The sequence below is a fragment of the Antedon mediterranea genome, chromosome 2 (genome assembly GCF_964355755.1).
Source record: "Antedon mediterranea chromosome 2, ecAntMedi1.1, whole genome shotgun sequence".
NCBI classification, from domain to species: domain Eukaryota; kingdom Metazoa; phylum Echinodermata; class Crinoidea; order Comatulida; family Antedonidae; genus Antedon; species Antedon mediterranea.
In genome coordinates this window covers 27,148,961-27,168,053 of record NC_092671.1, presented here as the reverse complement: position 1 = coordinate 27,168,053, position 19,093 = coordinate 27,148,961, and the positions used below count along the sequence as shown (strand labels likewise).

Genomic DNA, 19,093 nt, shown 5'->3' with positions numbered 1-19,093 from the left:
AACTTTTTAACAATTTCGACTTCAAATTACGTCATACGAGCACGTTGAATTGTACAATTTTTGCACGTTTTTGATGAAAAAGTTCAAAAAATCGTCAAAATTATGCCTTTTTTTAAACAGTCGTAGTTTCTAAACTAAACGGAGAAAGTTATTTTTATTACATATTCTGGAAGAAGTTGTAGATATGGAATCATGCATTGATATGGCGACTGATTGTGATGTCATCGTATGGCCACACGAATATAAAATATAGGATTTTTGTATCTTTCATCATAGCTCATCACATTAAATAGAGCGCATCTCGCTTATACGTATTCCATTTCCTCAGATATTTCAAAACTGTCTAGGTCAATTAACTATCTTTCGCATGAGTTAAAAATATTTAATTTTTATGACGTCATCATGTCTAAAAATGAAAATAACGTGGGTCACTTATTTTCATCTTTACAGTAAATTTCAATCTGTTATAGCTCGTCAGAATAAAACGTGATAATCATGATTAAAACGTTTTCTGGAAGCTATTGGATTGTAGATACGAATTCATGTAAACATTTTGCCAATCGGATGTTGTGACGTCATCATTTGGCCAGTTGAATAAAAAAAGGCGTATTTTCATATTTTGCGTAATAGTTCATCACATTTAAAAGGGCGCGCATCTATATTGTACGTTTTCAAATTTCTCCTACACGGTAATATGTGGTTCAGGGCCGTAGCCAGGATCTGTCAAGGGGGGTTCGGACACTAAGTATTTGGGACACTGCCCCGCCCTGTGGGGAGGAAATTTTGTTAAATGACATCCCTAGATGGCCGGAAATGGTACTCTCGCACATAACATTCATGATAAATGGCACCTGTAATTGGTCGGAAAAGACACTCTCATGCAGCATGCTACCATTGAACAAAACGATCATATTCATACTTTTTTTCTCCTCCTCACACACGTGGACTATTTAATCGCCGATTGTTATGATCATTCACTCTGTATTTTGTTTTGCTTTCAAGTTCAATATGAACTTTGTGTGAGAAGGCAAATTCAATGTTTATTATAGCTCTACCTATATTTATTTACAGCAATTACACTAGTAATATATTAATATATTACACTAGTAATATATTAATATATTACACTATAATATCTATGGTATCATGTATTGTAGTTTACATTATAGTATCTTATTTTACAAATTATTTGTTGAGGAAATTAAATGTTAATCAATGTAAATAGATGATATTGATACAGATGCTATAATGTAAACTACAGTACATGATACCATAGATATTATAGTGTAATATTATACAAATAATGAATGTTTATGAGTGTAATGGTACAATAATGGCACGAGGTGAATGATGAAAGGTTATATTTCAACGAGGCAGCCGAGTTGAAATATAACCTTTCATCATTCACCAAGTGCCATTATTTGTACCATTACACTCATAAACATTCATTATTTGTTTTATATAACATCTAAATAAATTCTTGTCATTTGAATCAAATAAAAGGTAGCCCTAGCCAAAGCCTACTACATTTCATTCACATTGATTAAAAACAGTAACATTTGGTTTTTAATAATTTTATATTAAATGTTATATTTATATGGATTTCGTAAACACACCTACTTTTGTGTTAATTATGTCAACAAACAACCAAACAAACAATCCTAGGCCTAGCAAGGCTAAAACGCCTAGGCTAGGCCTAGCCTAATACTAGCATGGCCTAGGCTAGACCTAGTAGCCTACTAGTACTAGCTTGGCTGAAAGGCAAAACTTCGACAGACAATTGGAACTTATCTAGGCTAATTATGGTTTTTCCAACAATTCCACGTCTTGTAGGGATGTCCCCATTAATTAATCAAAATCCTAAAAACGATCTAAAGCTAATTTAAACGCCTTTTTGAATGAAATTAGTACATATATGTCCAAATCGTACACAAATATCTGCTGCTGTTGCATATCTCGCGGTGGTGTTTACAAATGAAACCGAGACCAGACGACAGGTGGCGCTGTTGTATTTCACAGTACAGAGCCATATCATAGGGTAATTTGTGTACTAGATTTTTTTTATCCGCGAAACGTTTTTTTTTTTCGTACACAAATGTTTAAAAGAAAACGAAACTGAGGCCAGACGACAGGTGGCGCTGTTGTATTTCACAGTACAGAGCCGGCCATATCATAGGATAATTTGTGTACTAGATTTTTTTTCATCCGCGAGACTTTTTTTTCGTACACAAAAATGTTTCGAAAAGTACTATTAAACAATCGTTTAATAGTGCGTACTATTGCATGCCATGTGACCCACAATCATCCAATCAAATGACAGGAATTTATTTAGGTGTTATATAAATTAATATATTACCGTACTGACGCGGGTATAAGCCCATACTCGGGTATAAGCCCACCCCCAACTTTTGACTAATTTTCATGAAAAATTAGGCACTCGGGTATAAGCCCACCCATTAATTCGAAGATCTACAGTGTGTGTCGTAATACATTATTTTGTATTTGGCGACGTCCATACACCGAATACACCTACCTTTGATCATAACCAAGCTAGGCTAATATACGCTAGGCCATATCAGGCCTAGCGGTCCTGTTTTGTTTACACTCCATCGCGGTCGATGATCGCTTCACACACGACGCTACAAGTCGCCAAAACGGAAAACCACTATTTGGTATCGGCTGCCATAAACAAGCTTATTAAATTTCTTTGGTACATTTCTATGTAACGAACATTGTATACTTGCTTTTTTGCTTGATAAATTCTTGTTCAATTGATGTTTAAAATAAGATATTCTACGATAAATTACACGAACTATAAGCTTAATTTTCAGACACTCTACACCTCGTGTATTTAGAGGCAACGTCGTACACGTGAGGGCGCTCGCTCGCATGGTGGAATACACAGTGTACATGTGCTGTTTTTGACGATCGGCATTTTTGGATCCTCGGGTATAAGCCCACCCCCCAAACTTGACGTTATTTCATGTTCAAGGGGGGTGGGCTTATACCCGCGTCAGTACGGTACTAGTATAATATATTAATATATTACTAGTGTAATATATTAATATTCACTATAATCCACTATGATGTTGATACACGTACTTTACTTCATAGCCACACATTTTTTATGTCCGTCGGAAGGCTATACCGTAAATCTTCTAATAGTAACCCACACTCTAATAGTAACCTTCCTTCTAATAGTAACCCACCTTATAAGTCAATTTATAATAATAATCCACTACTCTAATAGTAACCCACATGGGGTTAATATTAGAGTGACAAAAACTATTGACAAAATTACATTATTAATTGAAGACTGGTCGTTTATGATGCAGCCGTATTTTGAAAATAAGGAGATAATGCATGTTGATCTCGAGAGTGGGGAGGATTGAGTGTTTTTGAGTTTATAAAATAAAGTTAGAGTTCAAACAAATTTGTTTATTCGTACTGTTTTATTATTTTGCTATGATTTGCTGACCGGAATAGTTGAGGTGGGTTACTATTTTCAAGTGCCTAATTTAAGATGAATAGTAACCCACTACTCTAATAGTAACCCACTACTCTAATAGTAATCCCCCTTCTAATAGTTACCCACCCTTAAAAAACAATCAAAGAACCCAGGGTTACAATTAGAAGATTTACGGAATAGGCCTACTTTATGCATGCTGACTGCCGTGATCTAAACAGTAGGTACGCGTTTGTCTGGCGGTGTCCTTTGTATGAATCGTTCGTGCACCAGCTCACTGTATGAGTACGATACACGCGTCAATATTATGTTACATCCAGGGATTTCAAGGTTCAGACCTGCGGCGTTTTCCTTTCGTATTGTACGCGGCGTACAACTCCATAGGTCTGAACCAGGATCGGCAATTCATTTGCAACTCTTGGTAATTTACAGACACGTATCGCTCGACGTACGCTCATACAGCAAAGAATGTATCGAGTTATTCAAGAACGAGTTTACGAATTTTTCAATTTACGAATAGCCTTTTGTACTGTGTGGGGCACGTATTTGGAGGATTCAGAGATGTGGTTGCTGAGATAATGTCCTTCCGAAATTGCTATCTTAGTGTTTCATTTTGATACCGTCGCCATGTTAAAAATAAGAATAAACGGGGGGTCTCGTAATTTCACCTATTCTACACTGTATGTAACATGTATACAGATTATACCGTTTGCACTGTATATACTATATGACACAAAATTGACAGAATTCAGCACTAACAGCATATGATATTCTTCAGTTCAGGTCATAATGCCATAATCTTTTTCCGTGTGCAAAATTCCAACGTATGACGTGCGCGTGGCGTTTGTCGTGCGGATAACTAACTCGTCAAAGTGACGAGTTCAAATCTAGTTATTGTTGTCACTTTCGACTTTTTTTTTTATCAGTAGTCAATTTTACAGCTTTGACATTTGGCCAAAATAAACTTTTCCTCAGTGCATAATGTTACAATTTGGTGGAATATTATAGCAATATCAATATCATAAGTGCTTAAAATATAAACAATTCAGTGCAATTTAGATTTGTTTATAATAAACTATTGTTTATCAGGGCAATTTTAGTAGGTAGGTATTGATATCAAGCTCTGATTACAATATATGTCCTGTTTAAGCACTAATTCACACTGATAATTTAACTACATCATTTATTATGGATGTAAACACTTTGTCCAGAACACGATTTTTATCACGCCATGTCGCCAGGATTGAATAGTTAGAAACCCAAGAATAGCGAAGCGAGTAATATTATAATTTGGGTTCTAATCTGAAAAACCTAAATGCATTCTTACTAGTTACTTCTTTCTCGGTAAACAATTTGAAAGTCCCACTTGTGAAGGAGATTATTTCTCCATCATGTTCCATCAATGTCAGTGAACATTTTTCAGTGTAAACAAAAATGGTATCGCAAAATGAGCTACTGTATATTATGATGGTTGCGTCGTTATCATTTTCCCGTTCTAATCTGAAAAACCTCAATGCATTCTTACTAGTTACTTCTTTCCTGGTAAACAATTTCAACGTCCCACTTGTGAAAAGAGATTATTTCACAATCATATATCATCAATGTTAGTGATCATTTTTCAGTGTCGAAGAAAATGGTATAAAAATGCAGTACAAAACTATGTTTTATATACTACTATTATATACAAATTCAGATTGGTCAGGCGTTATTGCTAATCGCAATTGTTTGGTGGCATTTTTCCCTGTATCATATACAGTACCGTATATTTTGGTGTATAAGTCGCACCTGTGTATAAGACGCACCCCCTAACTGAGAGTAAAATATCGGTATTATTTATATCGTCGATGTATAAGACGCACTTTATATTTTCATCAAAACAATGTTTTTTTAAATTGTAATCAATAGTATTGTAATAATATATTTTGTTAATCTACAACGGCGTTCTTTATTTAGCTTTTTTCTTACCTAGGCTCGGCCGCGCCCAGCCTCAACAAGTTCTGTCTAACTTGTTATTCATGAGTTTCGTACCCGCAACATCGAGTGCATGACCGTGTGTGTAACACGCACGTGTGTGGGCTAGCCTCGCTCGATCATTTCGAGAGGGCGCACGTTTTCACGGACAATCGTATTCGATTAGTATCTATGTATCCAAGAAGTGTGTACGCTAGGTCCATGCTATAATCAACTGGAGAATATACTAGTCGAATACCGTACACCATGTGGCCGCCAAGAAGGGCTTGCGCTGGGGGTACGGTGGTCGGCAATCGTGCGTATAACTATAAATAAATACTAGCCTATTCCAATCGTAAACGTTTACAAATGAAATTTTATCGGAGCGCCTAAAACAGCTCTATAATGAACAAATCTTTTCATCATATTTAGTATAACATCACGCTAAAATGCCTTGAAAACTAGGCAGAGGCAGGTTGCCGTTACGTTAGTACACTGTAGCTATAAGAGGCCTAGCCTACTCAGGCCTAGCCAACAAGGTGACGATATGTACAATCTGTGTGGCGAGGCATATGTTCGGTGTATAAGACGCACCCTTAATTTAGAGGTCAAAAGTGCGACTTATACACCGAAATATACGGTACTTATTATACAGAAAATGGTAATGTATCTAATTCTGTCTTTTTTCCAATTTCGCAGATATTATTTTCTATAATATTTCTGTAATTTTGTTGTGACGAAATTAAATAAATTCCTGGTTTGGTCTAGATTAGATCATACCAAAAAAAAACCCCGACTAGTTTACGTAGTTTAGTTAAGAAGGCATGGGTTTTTTATGTGTTTGAATTTTAATTAAAATATAATAATTAAAAACTGTAAAATCTTAAAAAAAAAAAAACAAACCCAGATTTTTCTTAATCCAAAATTCCCAATTTTTTTTTCCATTACACACATTGGGAAATCCAGAGTTTTTGCAAATTAGCCAGTTGGACAAGTACAGTACATCCAGTATTCGAGTTTAATTGGTTATCCGCCTCAAGCGGATAACCCCTTGTTATTTTCAGGATCTTTTTTTTTTTTTCTTTTTTTTTTTTTCTATATTCTTCTTTCTTTCCACGAATTTTGTTGCTAGTGTATCTCTAAATCTTCTTAACATAACATTGTATAACTTTATCAGAAGATTGACCTCTATCTGAAGATGTCGTAATAAGGTTTTCGGTCACGTCCGAGTTGCGCAGCGCAAGTTACGCATGATTTTATGAATTTCAATGATTGATCATAGAATAAAAACTAAAAGTAATTTTGTATTGAAACTTTGTGAAAATTCAAGTCATATCATGCGCAAACTTTCTATGGAAAGCACGCGCGTTTAAAATTTCATAATGCGAAAAATAAATTTCTAATCAACTTTCTACGCGATTCAAGTCATTTTAAGCGTTAAAAAATTGCCACTGGTGCTCACATTTTTACGCGCGCACGGCGCAGGGAACGCGTATGAGCCTTTCTTTTGCATAAATTGTGTTTTTCTAACTTCGGTTAACAATTTTACGTTATTTTATTCACGTTTCAACTTGAAATGGCGTTCTACGAGCACGTTAAACTTGACCGGTTGCGCACGTAAAACGTAAAAAAATGTGAAAATGTTGCAAAATATGTCTACTTTTAAAAATGATACAGTTCATCAGAACGCCAGGTTACCCCTATTTTTTATTTTATTTTCTTGCAGTGTATGAATCATAGGTGTGATTTATTATAGTCTTGAATGTTAAAAAATGTTTGATGGCTACATTATTTGCTTATTAAATGTAATTTTTGAAATAATTATCATCAAACAAACATAAACATATTCAAAGAGCAAAACAATAAACATAACGTTTATCTTTTTTCTTTACATGTTAATATATAAAACTTAAAAGTATGCACTTTCATAATATGTAACTGTTTAAAATTTGTGAAGATTTCATCATAGTAAAAATTATGATTTAAGTTCGATATGTAATAATCAACTTGCATCGAGGGGTTCACGACATACCGAAGGAACGAGGACTCTTTCTTCGGATTTTCTTCAGCAGGTGCTCATATGGCTCGATGTGTAGTGCAACCGACTTTGGTATCAGAGGTACCGGGTTCGAATCTCATCACGGGAAAATAATTAAATAAAAGGATTTGTTTGGTTATTACACTGAAAGGGCAGTTTCAATTTTGAATTGGCTACTTTTTGGAAAAGTCATAACTGAAAAGTACTTGAATGCGCAAGATACGTTTTGTTGCTGGCGGATAACCAAACTCGTCCTCAAGTGACGAGTTTAAGTTCTAGTTTCAATTGTATTCGCTACTGATGCCATAAAGGACAAATAAACGTGTTAACAGACAAAATAATATAAATAGACAATAGAAAAAACAATTTTATAATTCAGTGCAATTTCAAAATCACTCAGGAGGACAGAAAAGGGGTTAAAATGGACCTTATAGGCTAGAGAGAGGGAATGTATTACCAAATTGTAATACAGTTTAAAAGTTTCCATTAGGCTATCTATTAACAGAAATAATTTAGTGTGCCTTATTGCTATCAAGGCAAAAAGTAGCGATAGACAATTCATGTACAGTAGAACCTATGTTTTACGTACCCTGATTTTACGTTCCTTGGATTTTACGTACGCTTAAAATAACCAATGACGTCATCATTTTCTTACATTGAGAGCGCAATTTAACAACAAAGCACAAAGCCATGGCTGTGTGAGGAACTTTGCTATGTGAGAGAGCTACATACATGCATTCCCCCTACACTTATACAGCAGCGACTATTTTTATTAATTGAAAATACATGGATATTTTAATTTACACTTTATTATCGCACAGCCTGTATATACTGTACCTTTTTAGTTAGGCCATCTTGCTACGCCTGTAAGCCTGGCCACCTGCATGATGTACAGTAAAGTAGGCAAACACGGCAGCCTTTTTAGCTACGATCTACGTATTCGGAGTTAAAAAATAGGCCAACCTAGATTTTACGAATCCCATGTTTTACGCATGCCTATCGGTCCGAACCGTACGTAAAATGAAGGTTCTACTGTACATAAAAAAATCTCATATGCATTAATGTGGCTACACATGCACATGTTTCTATCCTAATTTCCATAAAATAAAGTAGATTACATTGTAAGGTAATTGAATGATAATGTAATTTTGAGTATGTTCATAAACATCATCTGGGATACATTTCATCCTGATGCTTTTAATGTTTTGAGAATGAGAAATAAAGTTCATTAAATAGAACTGAAAAGATTTTTTTGATTTTTCATTTAAAGATATATTGTGCCTCGAAAAATGTTTTTTGTTGTTGAAATGTTTTGTTGATTATGCCATTTTAATGTCATGTAATAGTTATTCACTTTGACCAAACAAATCGCAAAAAAAATTATTTATCTGTTAGACAATGGTTTTTGGTTAAAATTAACTATTTCTTTTGTCTTTTTATAAGTGAAATTATATTTTTTGGGTTTTTTTTTTACAGAACTGAATAACTTTATTAAAATTGCAAAAATGGTCAATTTAAAGTCTGATTTTATTAATCTTCATGTTTCATGTTTTTGGGGGACAATACATCTTTAATGATTTTGGAGCTATTACTGTAGGTGTTGCTAGAAGATATATTATTACAAGATAAGATTTCATCCCATTATCAATCCTATCCTTCCCTACTTCTATTTGCAGTTTTTTGGCTATAATTTTGAAATCTATTTTTTTCAAAATTCAAAATGTACTTAGAATTGTTTCGTATAACAATTATAAATCAAGTAAATTACGATTCAAACCAATATTATCTCTTAAACTACCTACGGGAAATACCTACCAAAGCTAACTCAAAATAAGGTAAACAACCAAAGTAAAACATATGTTTTCAAAAAATGCTAGCCAGAGCTAATGATGATGATTTATATGCATAGAATTAATACATTACCTGAATTTTAAGCTTAGCAATTTCTGCCTCATGTACTGCATTCTTATATTCGGTTTCTTTCAACTTTAACTTGAGGGCAATGACCTCTGGTTCAGATGTCAGAGGCGAGGTGATTTCGCTGCAGCTGCTGCCCTCAAACTCAAAAGTTTCTTGTACAAGTTGATCATCATCCGAAAAGACATCACCAAATGCGCTGCCATTCGGTGAGGTCGGTGGTTGTTTATATGATTGCTGAAAAAATAAATAAATTGAATACCAATTCTGTCTTAGAAATGATATTAATCCAATACTGATTCACAAATGAACGATTTTTACATATAGTAATTACAAATTATCACCTTTGGTATGAATGTGTGTAATGTCGGTAAATCTTTATAGGCCTGTACTGATTACATCAATACAACATATGCGCATATTTACCTAATTATTTTACTTGGTAAGATTATCCCAGGAGATAGTAAACGTGTGTTATGTTGTAAGTGTGAATGGCGTATGCCATTTTAGAACTGAGGAACTCCTGGGGAGTAACTGTTTGGCCTACGCTCTCCGACAAAATGATCAAACTTTAACTGACAAGTATGTTGATAGGTTATTGAGTAACCAAGACTTTTAAATGAGCAGTACACAGTTGGTAAATACAGTCAATTTGTTCATGTTGCAAGTTGACACACAATTCTTTTTCACCTAGTTTCATGTTTGAGTTCTCTCACAGAACTAGTTCTTACAATTGAAAGCTGCCAACATTCATCTTATAAATCCTTCAGATATATAAGACATTTAGGTCACATAATAGAGAGGTTTCGCAATCTTATGAATACGATAATGAAAACGGATACGTCACGCACGTATTCGTTTTCGTAAGTAAGTAAAAATATGTTTCTCATGGCAACGAAATATTAAGCGCCGTCCAAAATATGACTGCGATAAATGTGAGTGAAGCGCAGGTACGATGTTGCTTGGTGCTTGGCTGCCTAGGCCTAGCGTAACATCAAAGCGAGTGAGGACTTAAAAAAATTCTATTTATCAAAATTGACCTGGCATTTTAGTAATTATATTCAATAAATCTATAATTATATTATAATCATGAATCATTCCTGATTCAAATACATGTGTAAAATAAATTTGCAAAATAGATCAAAAACTATACCGTACTCGTTTTGTAGTTACGAATATGACTGGTGATATTCGTCAACACGAATACGCTTTACGAAATATGAAATGGGGATCAGCTCAAAAGTTTCACAAATGTGTGACATATCCGTTTTCGTTATCGTATTCGTAAGGTTGCGAAACCTCCCTATTAGGTCACATTTAGAACTATTTATAATGAAAAATTTCTAGTTAGTTTACAAAAAAATGCAGTACCATATTTTTTATCCTGATCACAACCTAGTCCTAACTCTAAGTTTTAAAAACGATAAATAAACATTTAAAAAGAATCTCCACCTTGAATTGTGTATGTGTAGGAGAAGATGAAATTTTTTTTTTTAGTTTCAACTTGCAACTCGCACTTTCCACTCAGCTTACATTTTTTAAAGATTTTTACAAATGTTTGTCTCGCATTTCTCTGTATTTCATGTGTGACAAGAATCAATATGGCCACTTCCGGAAATTTGCAGGAGATGCAGGACAATGATTAAAAAAACTTGTGCCCGTGTTGTTTTCAAAGTGCTTTTCTTAACAAACTATGATGCAATTATACAAAAACTGTCAACATACAATTATACTAATTATTTGCTGCCCTCAATCAGCCCTCACTTTGGGCATTAGTGGAAACATTGTTTGAAACTGCCATAAAATATAAATAAATGAGGCATGGCATCACAAAATCGGCGTAGTATCGGAAATAATAATTTTTTAGATTTTTATATACAGTATTTGTAATCTGTATTTAATAAGCTTTTTTTAGTAATGTGTTTTGTTGTGGGTCCCTACGAGACAAGTTTTTAACTTCTAGAAGGGATCCATGATAATAATGACTACCAATTACTGCTTTATCTATGTTCACTTTAATATCTTTTTTCTATTTTGTACATATTCATTCATTATTATCTAAATAAATATTATCTGAATTATCTTTATAATGAGCCGTTGTTTATTAAAATTGGTTTATTATATGAATAGTTATTAATGAAAACATATGAGTCACTTTCTAGCTCAGGAAATCTTCATTTTGAGAAAATCAACAATGAAGTACCGCCAATCTATGTGACAAGACTATCTGTTTTCGACTAGTTTGCTGTTATTGAGAAGAAAATAGCATCACTGTGTGGTACATAATATTTTTTTTTTTTTATTTAAAAAAAAAATATATGGATAAAAATAAAGATTAACTTCCTAAATATTCACAAAATGTTGAAACGTATGAATTCGAGAAACTACAATGGAAGCGGAAGCCATGCTGATTCATAGTAAACAAAAGCATAAGCCAATTAGAGAGCGTAATTTATCTCTATAGCCAATCACAGTCAAGGATTCACAAATTCTTGTTAGAAATTTCAGCAACCTAACACCTTAATAAAACCAATTTCCATAGGCTAGATTTAAAAAAATCCCTTATGTTGTTAAAAATTATGGTAGCTGATATATTTTCTAAACAAATAAGTACCAAACATGACGTGATTCGGGTTAGCGGCTTGTTCACAAAAGCGGCGTTAAGAAAGTGAACAAAAATACAATTTCCTCACATACTTATGATATTTTTTTATGAACAAGAGTTTGATATGTTAAAGATAAGTGTTTATAGTATCGTTTTTTATTGAAATTTTAAAATGGACAGGTTAGGCCGTTTTTCACATTCTGAACTTTAAGGCTAAATATCTCAAAAGTTCTGGTTGCGACTCTGCGCCGCTTTTGTGATGCCAGGCCTCAAATATCAGGAGAAAATGTGATCGTAAGAAATGGTGATATCGGATTTTTGTTTATATTTGCAGAGAAAAACATGTAAAGAGAACAACAAAATGTAACAACCTGTTTTATGGCCAGCCTAAAATACATCTCAAATAGTTAGTTCATTGGACTTAAAACTAGAGGTTTGAGGAAGGTGAGGAAGGTAGGGTAGGTATTCAATATTTATAGGTCTTAGAGGAAAGATTTGAATTGTGTCCAAAATAAGCATAGTTAGATACTGACATCATAGTATCATAAGTGTAACTGGCTACTGTAAAAGCCTAACTTCATAATAAAAAGCATTCTTTAGTAATGAAAACATATGGTTGTATTTACAGAGGTTTAGAGTTGATGTTAACAACCATCAAAGAATGTTATAAATCAAATAAAAGTGTGATTATTTACTTGATCTATAGTTATTCAACAGAAAGTTCAATAAAAATAAATAAAATAACATTAGTAGTATTAATGGAATGACCTATGACCAATATAAAACAGAAGGCAAGTGGATTGGTCAAATGGATATAACAAGACATAAAAAAAACCACTTTCTCCCCTGTACACAAACAAAGATCTAGATTTTGTAAATTCCTTTTACTTTCATGTCCAGATTAAAACTTCTTTTGGATGAGACAAACAATACATTTGGTAAAATTGTGATCATTTTTTTAAAAACTGAATAGACAATTTCTGTAAAAAAATAATAAATAAATCAAAGACATGAAACTAACTTTTTTTTAAAGCAGTAAATTTTGTCTGATCTTTGATTTTATGATCGAAAAGAACAATATTTTACACAAAAAAGGAACTGATAATAAACACACTCCTGCACCCTTAAAATAACTGTTAAATTTGCACCTAATAAATTGGATGTTGGAATTTAACTGGTTGTTGATGCACAACTACAATGCACAACTACAATGCACATGCAGGTTATTAGATTGATCTACTGTCGCATCTTGAATGTTTGACCGCATTGCATTTGGAAGCACATATTTAGCAGAAACGTAGTTTTTATTGAACATATCATTTTTATATTACAAAAATAATATGTTCAATAAAAGGTTTTGAGCACTATGTAAATTCCACCACATGGTCTATCTCTATGACCCCATTGGTTGGTATTCAAGACCTATTTTTGATGCAAACTAATGATGATGTTCAGACCCATGGCGTTCGACCGTTTAACATACAGTACTTATGGCTATGTTCAGACCCATGGCGTTAGACCGTTTAACATACAGTACCTATGGCTATGTTCAGACCCATGGCGTTAGACCGTTTAACATACAGTACCTATGGCTATGTTCAGACCCATGGCGTTAGACCGTTTAACATACAGTACCTATGGCTATGTTCAGACCCATGGCTTTAGACTGTTTAACATACAGTACCCAGGCCTCCCAAGTCTCCCGGATCGTCCGGGAGCCTTCCGGATCGTCCGGGAGCCTCCCGGATTTTTAACCCGTCTCCCGGGCTCCCGGTAAACATACATTTTCTCCCGGAATTATTATTTTTTTACGTATCTCCCGGATTCCAGATATTATGTTTCATAGGCCCTACCTGTACTTGTTAGCCAACCATACATGGCTGGCAGGAATTTGATTCAATCAAGCAGTGAAAGAAAGCTTATGTGAATTAACAATAACTTTCTAAAGCAAGCAAACCTCTTTGTTTTAGGTTCTTTGTTTTGTCAATTAATATCCAACGCCCAAGTCAAAAGAAGTCTTTTCATTCTTGTAAAATTGTTTATTTCATTTGTTTCTAACTCGGCCGAGAACGCATGCTGTTTTGTCTGCGATCGAGAGAGCGTGACGTGACGTGTGTGAATCATAATTATGGTGGGTGGTGGGTGAACAGAAAAGTTAGACCATGGCATAAAAATGAAAAACAAATTTAATTACGCCCTAAATGTTGGGAGTGTATGTCATTTATCAATTAATTTTATTAGAGAAAGTTATAATCAAGAAAATCTCCACAATGCCGAATCCATCTAAGAACTGAAAATATTATTGCAGTTTTAAACCAGAGTTCACAAAGTCATACCGTACCCCCCCCCCCCCCACCCCTGTATAATATTGAGGTCAAGGGTGAACCTTTTAAGGCCAGCTAGCTAGAGATGTACTGTGTGTGCAACGCGTGATTTTCGGTGTAAATAAATACGAAGGATTGCGTGCGGCCAAAGTGCATGTAGAAGTAAGTAAGTAGTTTTTGTGATCCTTAAACTTTAAACAATAAACAAATAATTCACTAACACTTTATTTTTAATATTATTTCTGTCAGTTTGCTAATAATATTGTTGTAGATAGGCTAGCTAAACTACGCTAGCTGTCTGTGGTCTAAAATAGGAGATAAAATAGTAGGCCTAGGCTCTAGCCTAAATAGGCTTCTCCTTAGCTAGCCTAGGGCTAGAGGCTGTTGTAGTGTAGTAGGTAAGGTAGGATAGCTGGCCTAGCCTGTAGTAGATAAGGACTGGTGTTAAGGACCAGGACGATTGTGCCTGTAAATAACAACTTATCTTGGGCCTACTAGGCCTAATAAATAATCAGCCTAGCCTATCTCCTAAATATTCAGCCTAACTAGGTAGGCCAATCCTGAATGAACTAGGCCTAAGCAAACTGTAAACAATATTCAAATTAATTTTTCAAACATTTTTCCCATGATAAATTGATAATGATCCTATGAAAATGTTTGTTTTGTAACACTAATGTTGACACTTTTGTTTAGGGAGTATAAACATGCAGAGGCAGCAGCTTCAGTAAATGCTTGAAGTTGAAAGGAGCTTTTTAGGAGAAGTACAGTGGATTCCGTAGATCAACAATTATTGAATGCAGATGTACTTTTTACATCAATGATAGTTGAGCATAGCCTCAAACAAGAAAACTAGCTATACTATATAGTAAAGCTGTAAAGAGATAACATTTAAATTATTATATATGTAAATACTGTAATACTGTATGGGATAGAGATGATTAAATGTATTTTTATTGTACTTTTTAATATGTGTTTTCATATTGTAATGTTGTTCGCGCGTTACAGCAAGGCGCCATTTCACCGCAATACCAAATTTAACTTTCACAACAAAATCTCCAGGAATTTGACTTCTACAACTTGGGACCCCTGAGTACCTATGGCTATGTTCAGACCCATGGCGTTAGACCGTTTAACATACAGTACCTATGGCTATGTTCAGACCCATGGTGTTAGACCGTTTAACATACAGTACCTATGGCTATGTGTTCAGACCCATGGCGTTAGACCGTTTAACATACAGTACCTATGGCTATGTTCAGACCCATGACTGTTTTACCTTACAACGTTACTAGCAAGGTCACATTACAAACCGCAGAGAAAAAAATTAGGTGTTCAGACCCATAGTGTACGATTATCGTTACAACGGAAGTGCGTCATTCAGGTTGTTTCTAGTTGCATATTCATGTGCTTTCATCATTATTTCCACTGTATATAGGCCTAGATCTAAGCCCTACAATTATGACAAAATTTGCCGTAAATAAAACATACCTCAGCATTTATTTTACAAAAATATAGTAAAGCAAAATTTCTGTTTCTATTGTTTTTATTTTGTAGTAAAAAACATTTTCCCCAGGCCTCGTGTTGTTACAAAAATAAAGCAGGCCTCCTAATGAAGATGGAGATTGTGTTAACCACATGGTGGAAAAATTGATTGTGATTAGTCCAGTCCAGTTGGTTGAAAATAACCCTTAACTTGCTAATAAAAAAGAGACAGCTTCCCTCTTGTACAATTGTTTGTTTACTGAATTTTTTAGGAGTTTTTCAGCATTAAACTTGTCAAGCCTTGTCTGCCTTGTATAATGAATGAGTGACTTGATGTTCCACGCTAGTTTTTAGCTTGAATGAAATGCGTGAATGGCTCTTATCTTAGCTAGGCCTAAAAGGGGACGGGATCGTAGTCACTATGTTTAAATACAAGGTGCAAATATTTATGTCATTTGTTAGAAAATATAATGGTAATCAGTTGATACATGTAGTTTGTAGCCTAGTTTTTTCTAACAGTTGTATTTTTAGCCTAGTTAGGCCTTATTTATTCTGGCTTTTTTGTTGTTGAAATCCATCTCTCACACATTGACGATACAAGATGTCAGCCTAGGTCAAACCTTGTTTCGCGTCATAACAGAAAACGTTCTGATTGGATACAACGTTGAATTACAGTACCGTTGTACGCTAAAACGGTACTATCAACCGTTTTCCACTACAACCGTTGTACGACGCGTTGTACGCTAATCCCCAACTGTTCAGACACACATTCTTTTAGCATCGTACGCTAAAACGGTCTAACGCCATGGGTCCGAACAGGGCCTGGTGTTTTACCAGTAAAGAAATGAGGCTCATAAAATCATAACTGTATATTTCTGTCAATTGTTTGTTTGATCACGGTGGTTTATTTTATTACATCTCTATGTCAACAATCACATATTTTTATAAACATGTAGGCAATAGTTTGTATGTCAAGCGATATCTAACAGAGTGAGTTGTTATTGGGTTTAAAGTAGATTCCCCATATCTCATAATGTATATGGCTAACAGTGCTGGCCAGGCAAGGAGCACATGGTTAGTGTTCTCCTCAGGCCTCTTCTAGGTATACTAGCATCTGCTGTATGCATGCATATGGAAATAGAAAAGATTTTCATGCACCGTACATGATATTCCTGCTTCATTATCAGCCCAAAAAACTAAAGATCATTTGGATTGATTTTATATAATGGTTAACTTTATTAAAACTACAAAATAATCGATTTGAAGTCTTATTTTATTAATCTGGATTTTTCATGTTTTTAGGGGAAAATACAAAAAAAACAAAAAATGAAATAATTTGTATGGTACCAGGGATAGCCCTCTAAATCCCCAAAAAGGTGCTTTACATCGTGAGGGGTTCCCTGAAACATAAAAACAATTAAGGCCTTCTGAAAAAGATAAAATTGAAAAGATGTAAATGTTGTACTGGTATTAGAGAAAATTCACCCATGGGGGATAAGAGGAAATAATTGATAGCTGTCAAAATGAGGACTTTTTTCCTGAACCTTAACCACTTGAACTTGACCAGTAATTATATTCCACTATGAAATCATATTAAGCAATAATAACTAGACAAATGTTGAAAATTGAGACAACCTATTTAAATTACTTGATTTAGAACAATGATAGGTACCAGCATTATCACTAACATCAAATTTAAATTGTCATGTTTAGTTTTGAGTGATAATATTAATTTTGAGATATCAATCATTCACAGCAGGTAATTGTATTAATATTAAACATTATGCCAACACCAGGGTAAGTATTAAATGTAGTTTTAAACCTTCCCAGTAGGCTACAATTTTGATACCCCATATGTGCAATTGAAAACATTTTTTGTTTCATTTGGACAACAGCAGCATATGCTGTGAAAAATGGTGATTTCAGATGTCACAAAAGGCCGCCATATATTGGATATAAAATTATCAATGTTTAAAACTTTCCAGTACAATTCTGGTCATTCCTTTTTCTTGTCGATAACAAACCGTAAAACACAAACATGTACTTTTTTCCCATTATTTTTCCATGACATTTTCAAAATAATTAATACAAAACGATTATACAAACCAGAAGTGATGTCGAAAGGCTAAAAGTGCAGCATTTGGATAAACATAAATTGTCGGTTGAAATAGACTAATGTCGGTTTATCCGGGTAAGTTGGGCACAAAATAGACTAATGTTAATATTTCTGTTACTTTTGACACTAATAAGCCTTCCTATAGCAACATTAATGGTACATTGAGCAACAGCAATAATAACGATCCTATTCTTTTGGGGCGTGCTAATCAGCACAACTAATAGCATCTTGTAGGATCTACACCCGGGGGGGTCACTCTTAAATATTTCCATACGGGGAGGTGCCGCATTTACGGGTATATTTTCGAGGGCCTGGTAGCACAAGTGTGTGAAAATATGGAGAGTTGGTAGCACAAGTGTGGGAAATGACAGGGTGAAATTAGTAGTTTAAGTCCCTGGCCCGCCCACCCGTGTCAAAATGTCACGATTTATCGCCAATTTTTGCAGGGATTTTAGCATACTGGATGCTATAAGCCCGGCTATATAAGCCCATCGCGGGGCCCCATCGCTAAATACCTTTGAATAGAGTTTTCCCTGAGAGTTTTGTTTTCGTATCAGCAGAACACGAAACATAGCCGGCCGGCCTAGGACAAAAATCATTCAACTGTGACCACTCTTGATCATCGGTCGGTCATGCAACACAGCGGACGCGCGATAAACTTGTCTAAATTTGCCATGAACGGTGGTGGTCTCTTTGGCCATGCGCAGATCATGCCGGGAACCAGTACAAATATTGCGCCCTCTCTGGCGTGGCCTTGTTTCTGCCGTCTTTTTAGAGCACATGGAGTTTGGTAAATGGTAGTTCAAGTCCGTAGTATATTTCAGTAAAACATGTCTCTAAGTGGCTGCGGCACCCCCCCCCTCCCCCGTTTGGTTTATATACAAGTCACCCCCCCCCCCCCCCCCCCCGGGATCTACAGCAGTATCTGCATAAAAAAAAGATGCTCTTAATGTTTTTTTTATCATTCAAACTGATGATCTATAAAATTGCTTTACACATTAAAATAATAATGCGTTGAAGTTAAAAATGTCATTATCAGATTAAGAATGGCCAATTTCACAATTTGTTTTCACATAGTACATTTTTACAACAAAGAGAAATGTGTTGCTCTGTGGTTAGTTACATTGGTCACAAAAGAGAAACTCGGGTCAACATTACGTGCCTGTCTGAGTTTGAACTATTTTAAATTTCTTAA

At 34.7% G+C, this 19,093-nt stretch overlaps 1 protein-coding gene across 1 annotated transcript in view; it reads right to left on the bottom strand.

Annotated features, from left to right (window-relative positions):
- LOC140040820 (uncharacterized) overlaps window positions 1–19,093 on the bottom strand; it is a 159,407-nt gene that overhangs the window by 39,053 nt on the left and 101,261 nt on the right. Inside the window, exon 8 of the mRNA XM_072087044.1 lies at window positions 9,378–9,608. Coding sequence (XP_071943145.1) covers window positions 9,378–9,608 — 231 coding nt within the window. The remainder of the gene's footprint in view (window positions 1–9,377; window positions 9,609–19,093) is intronic.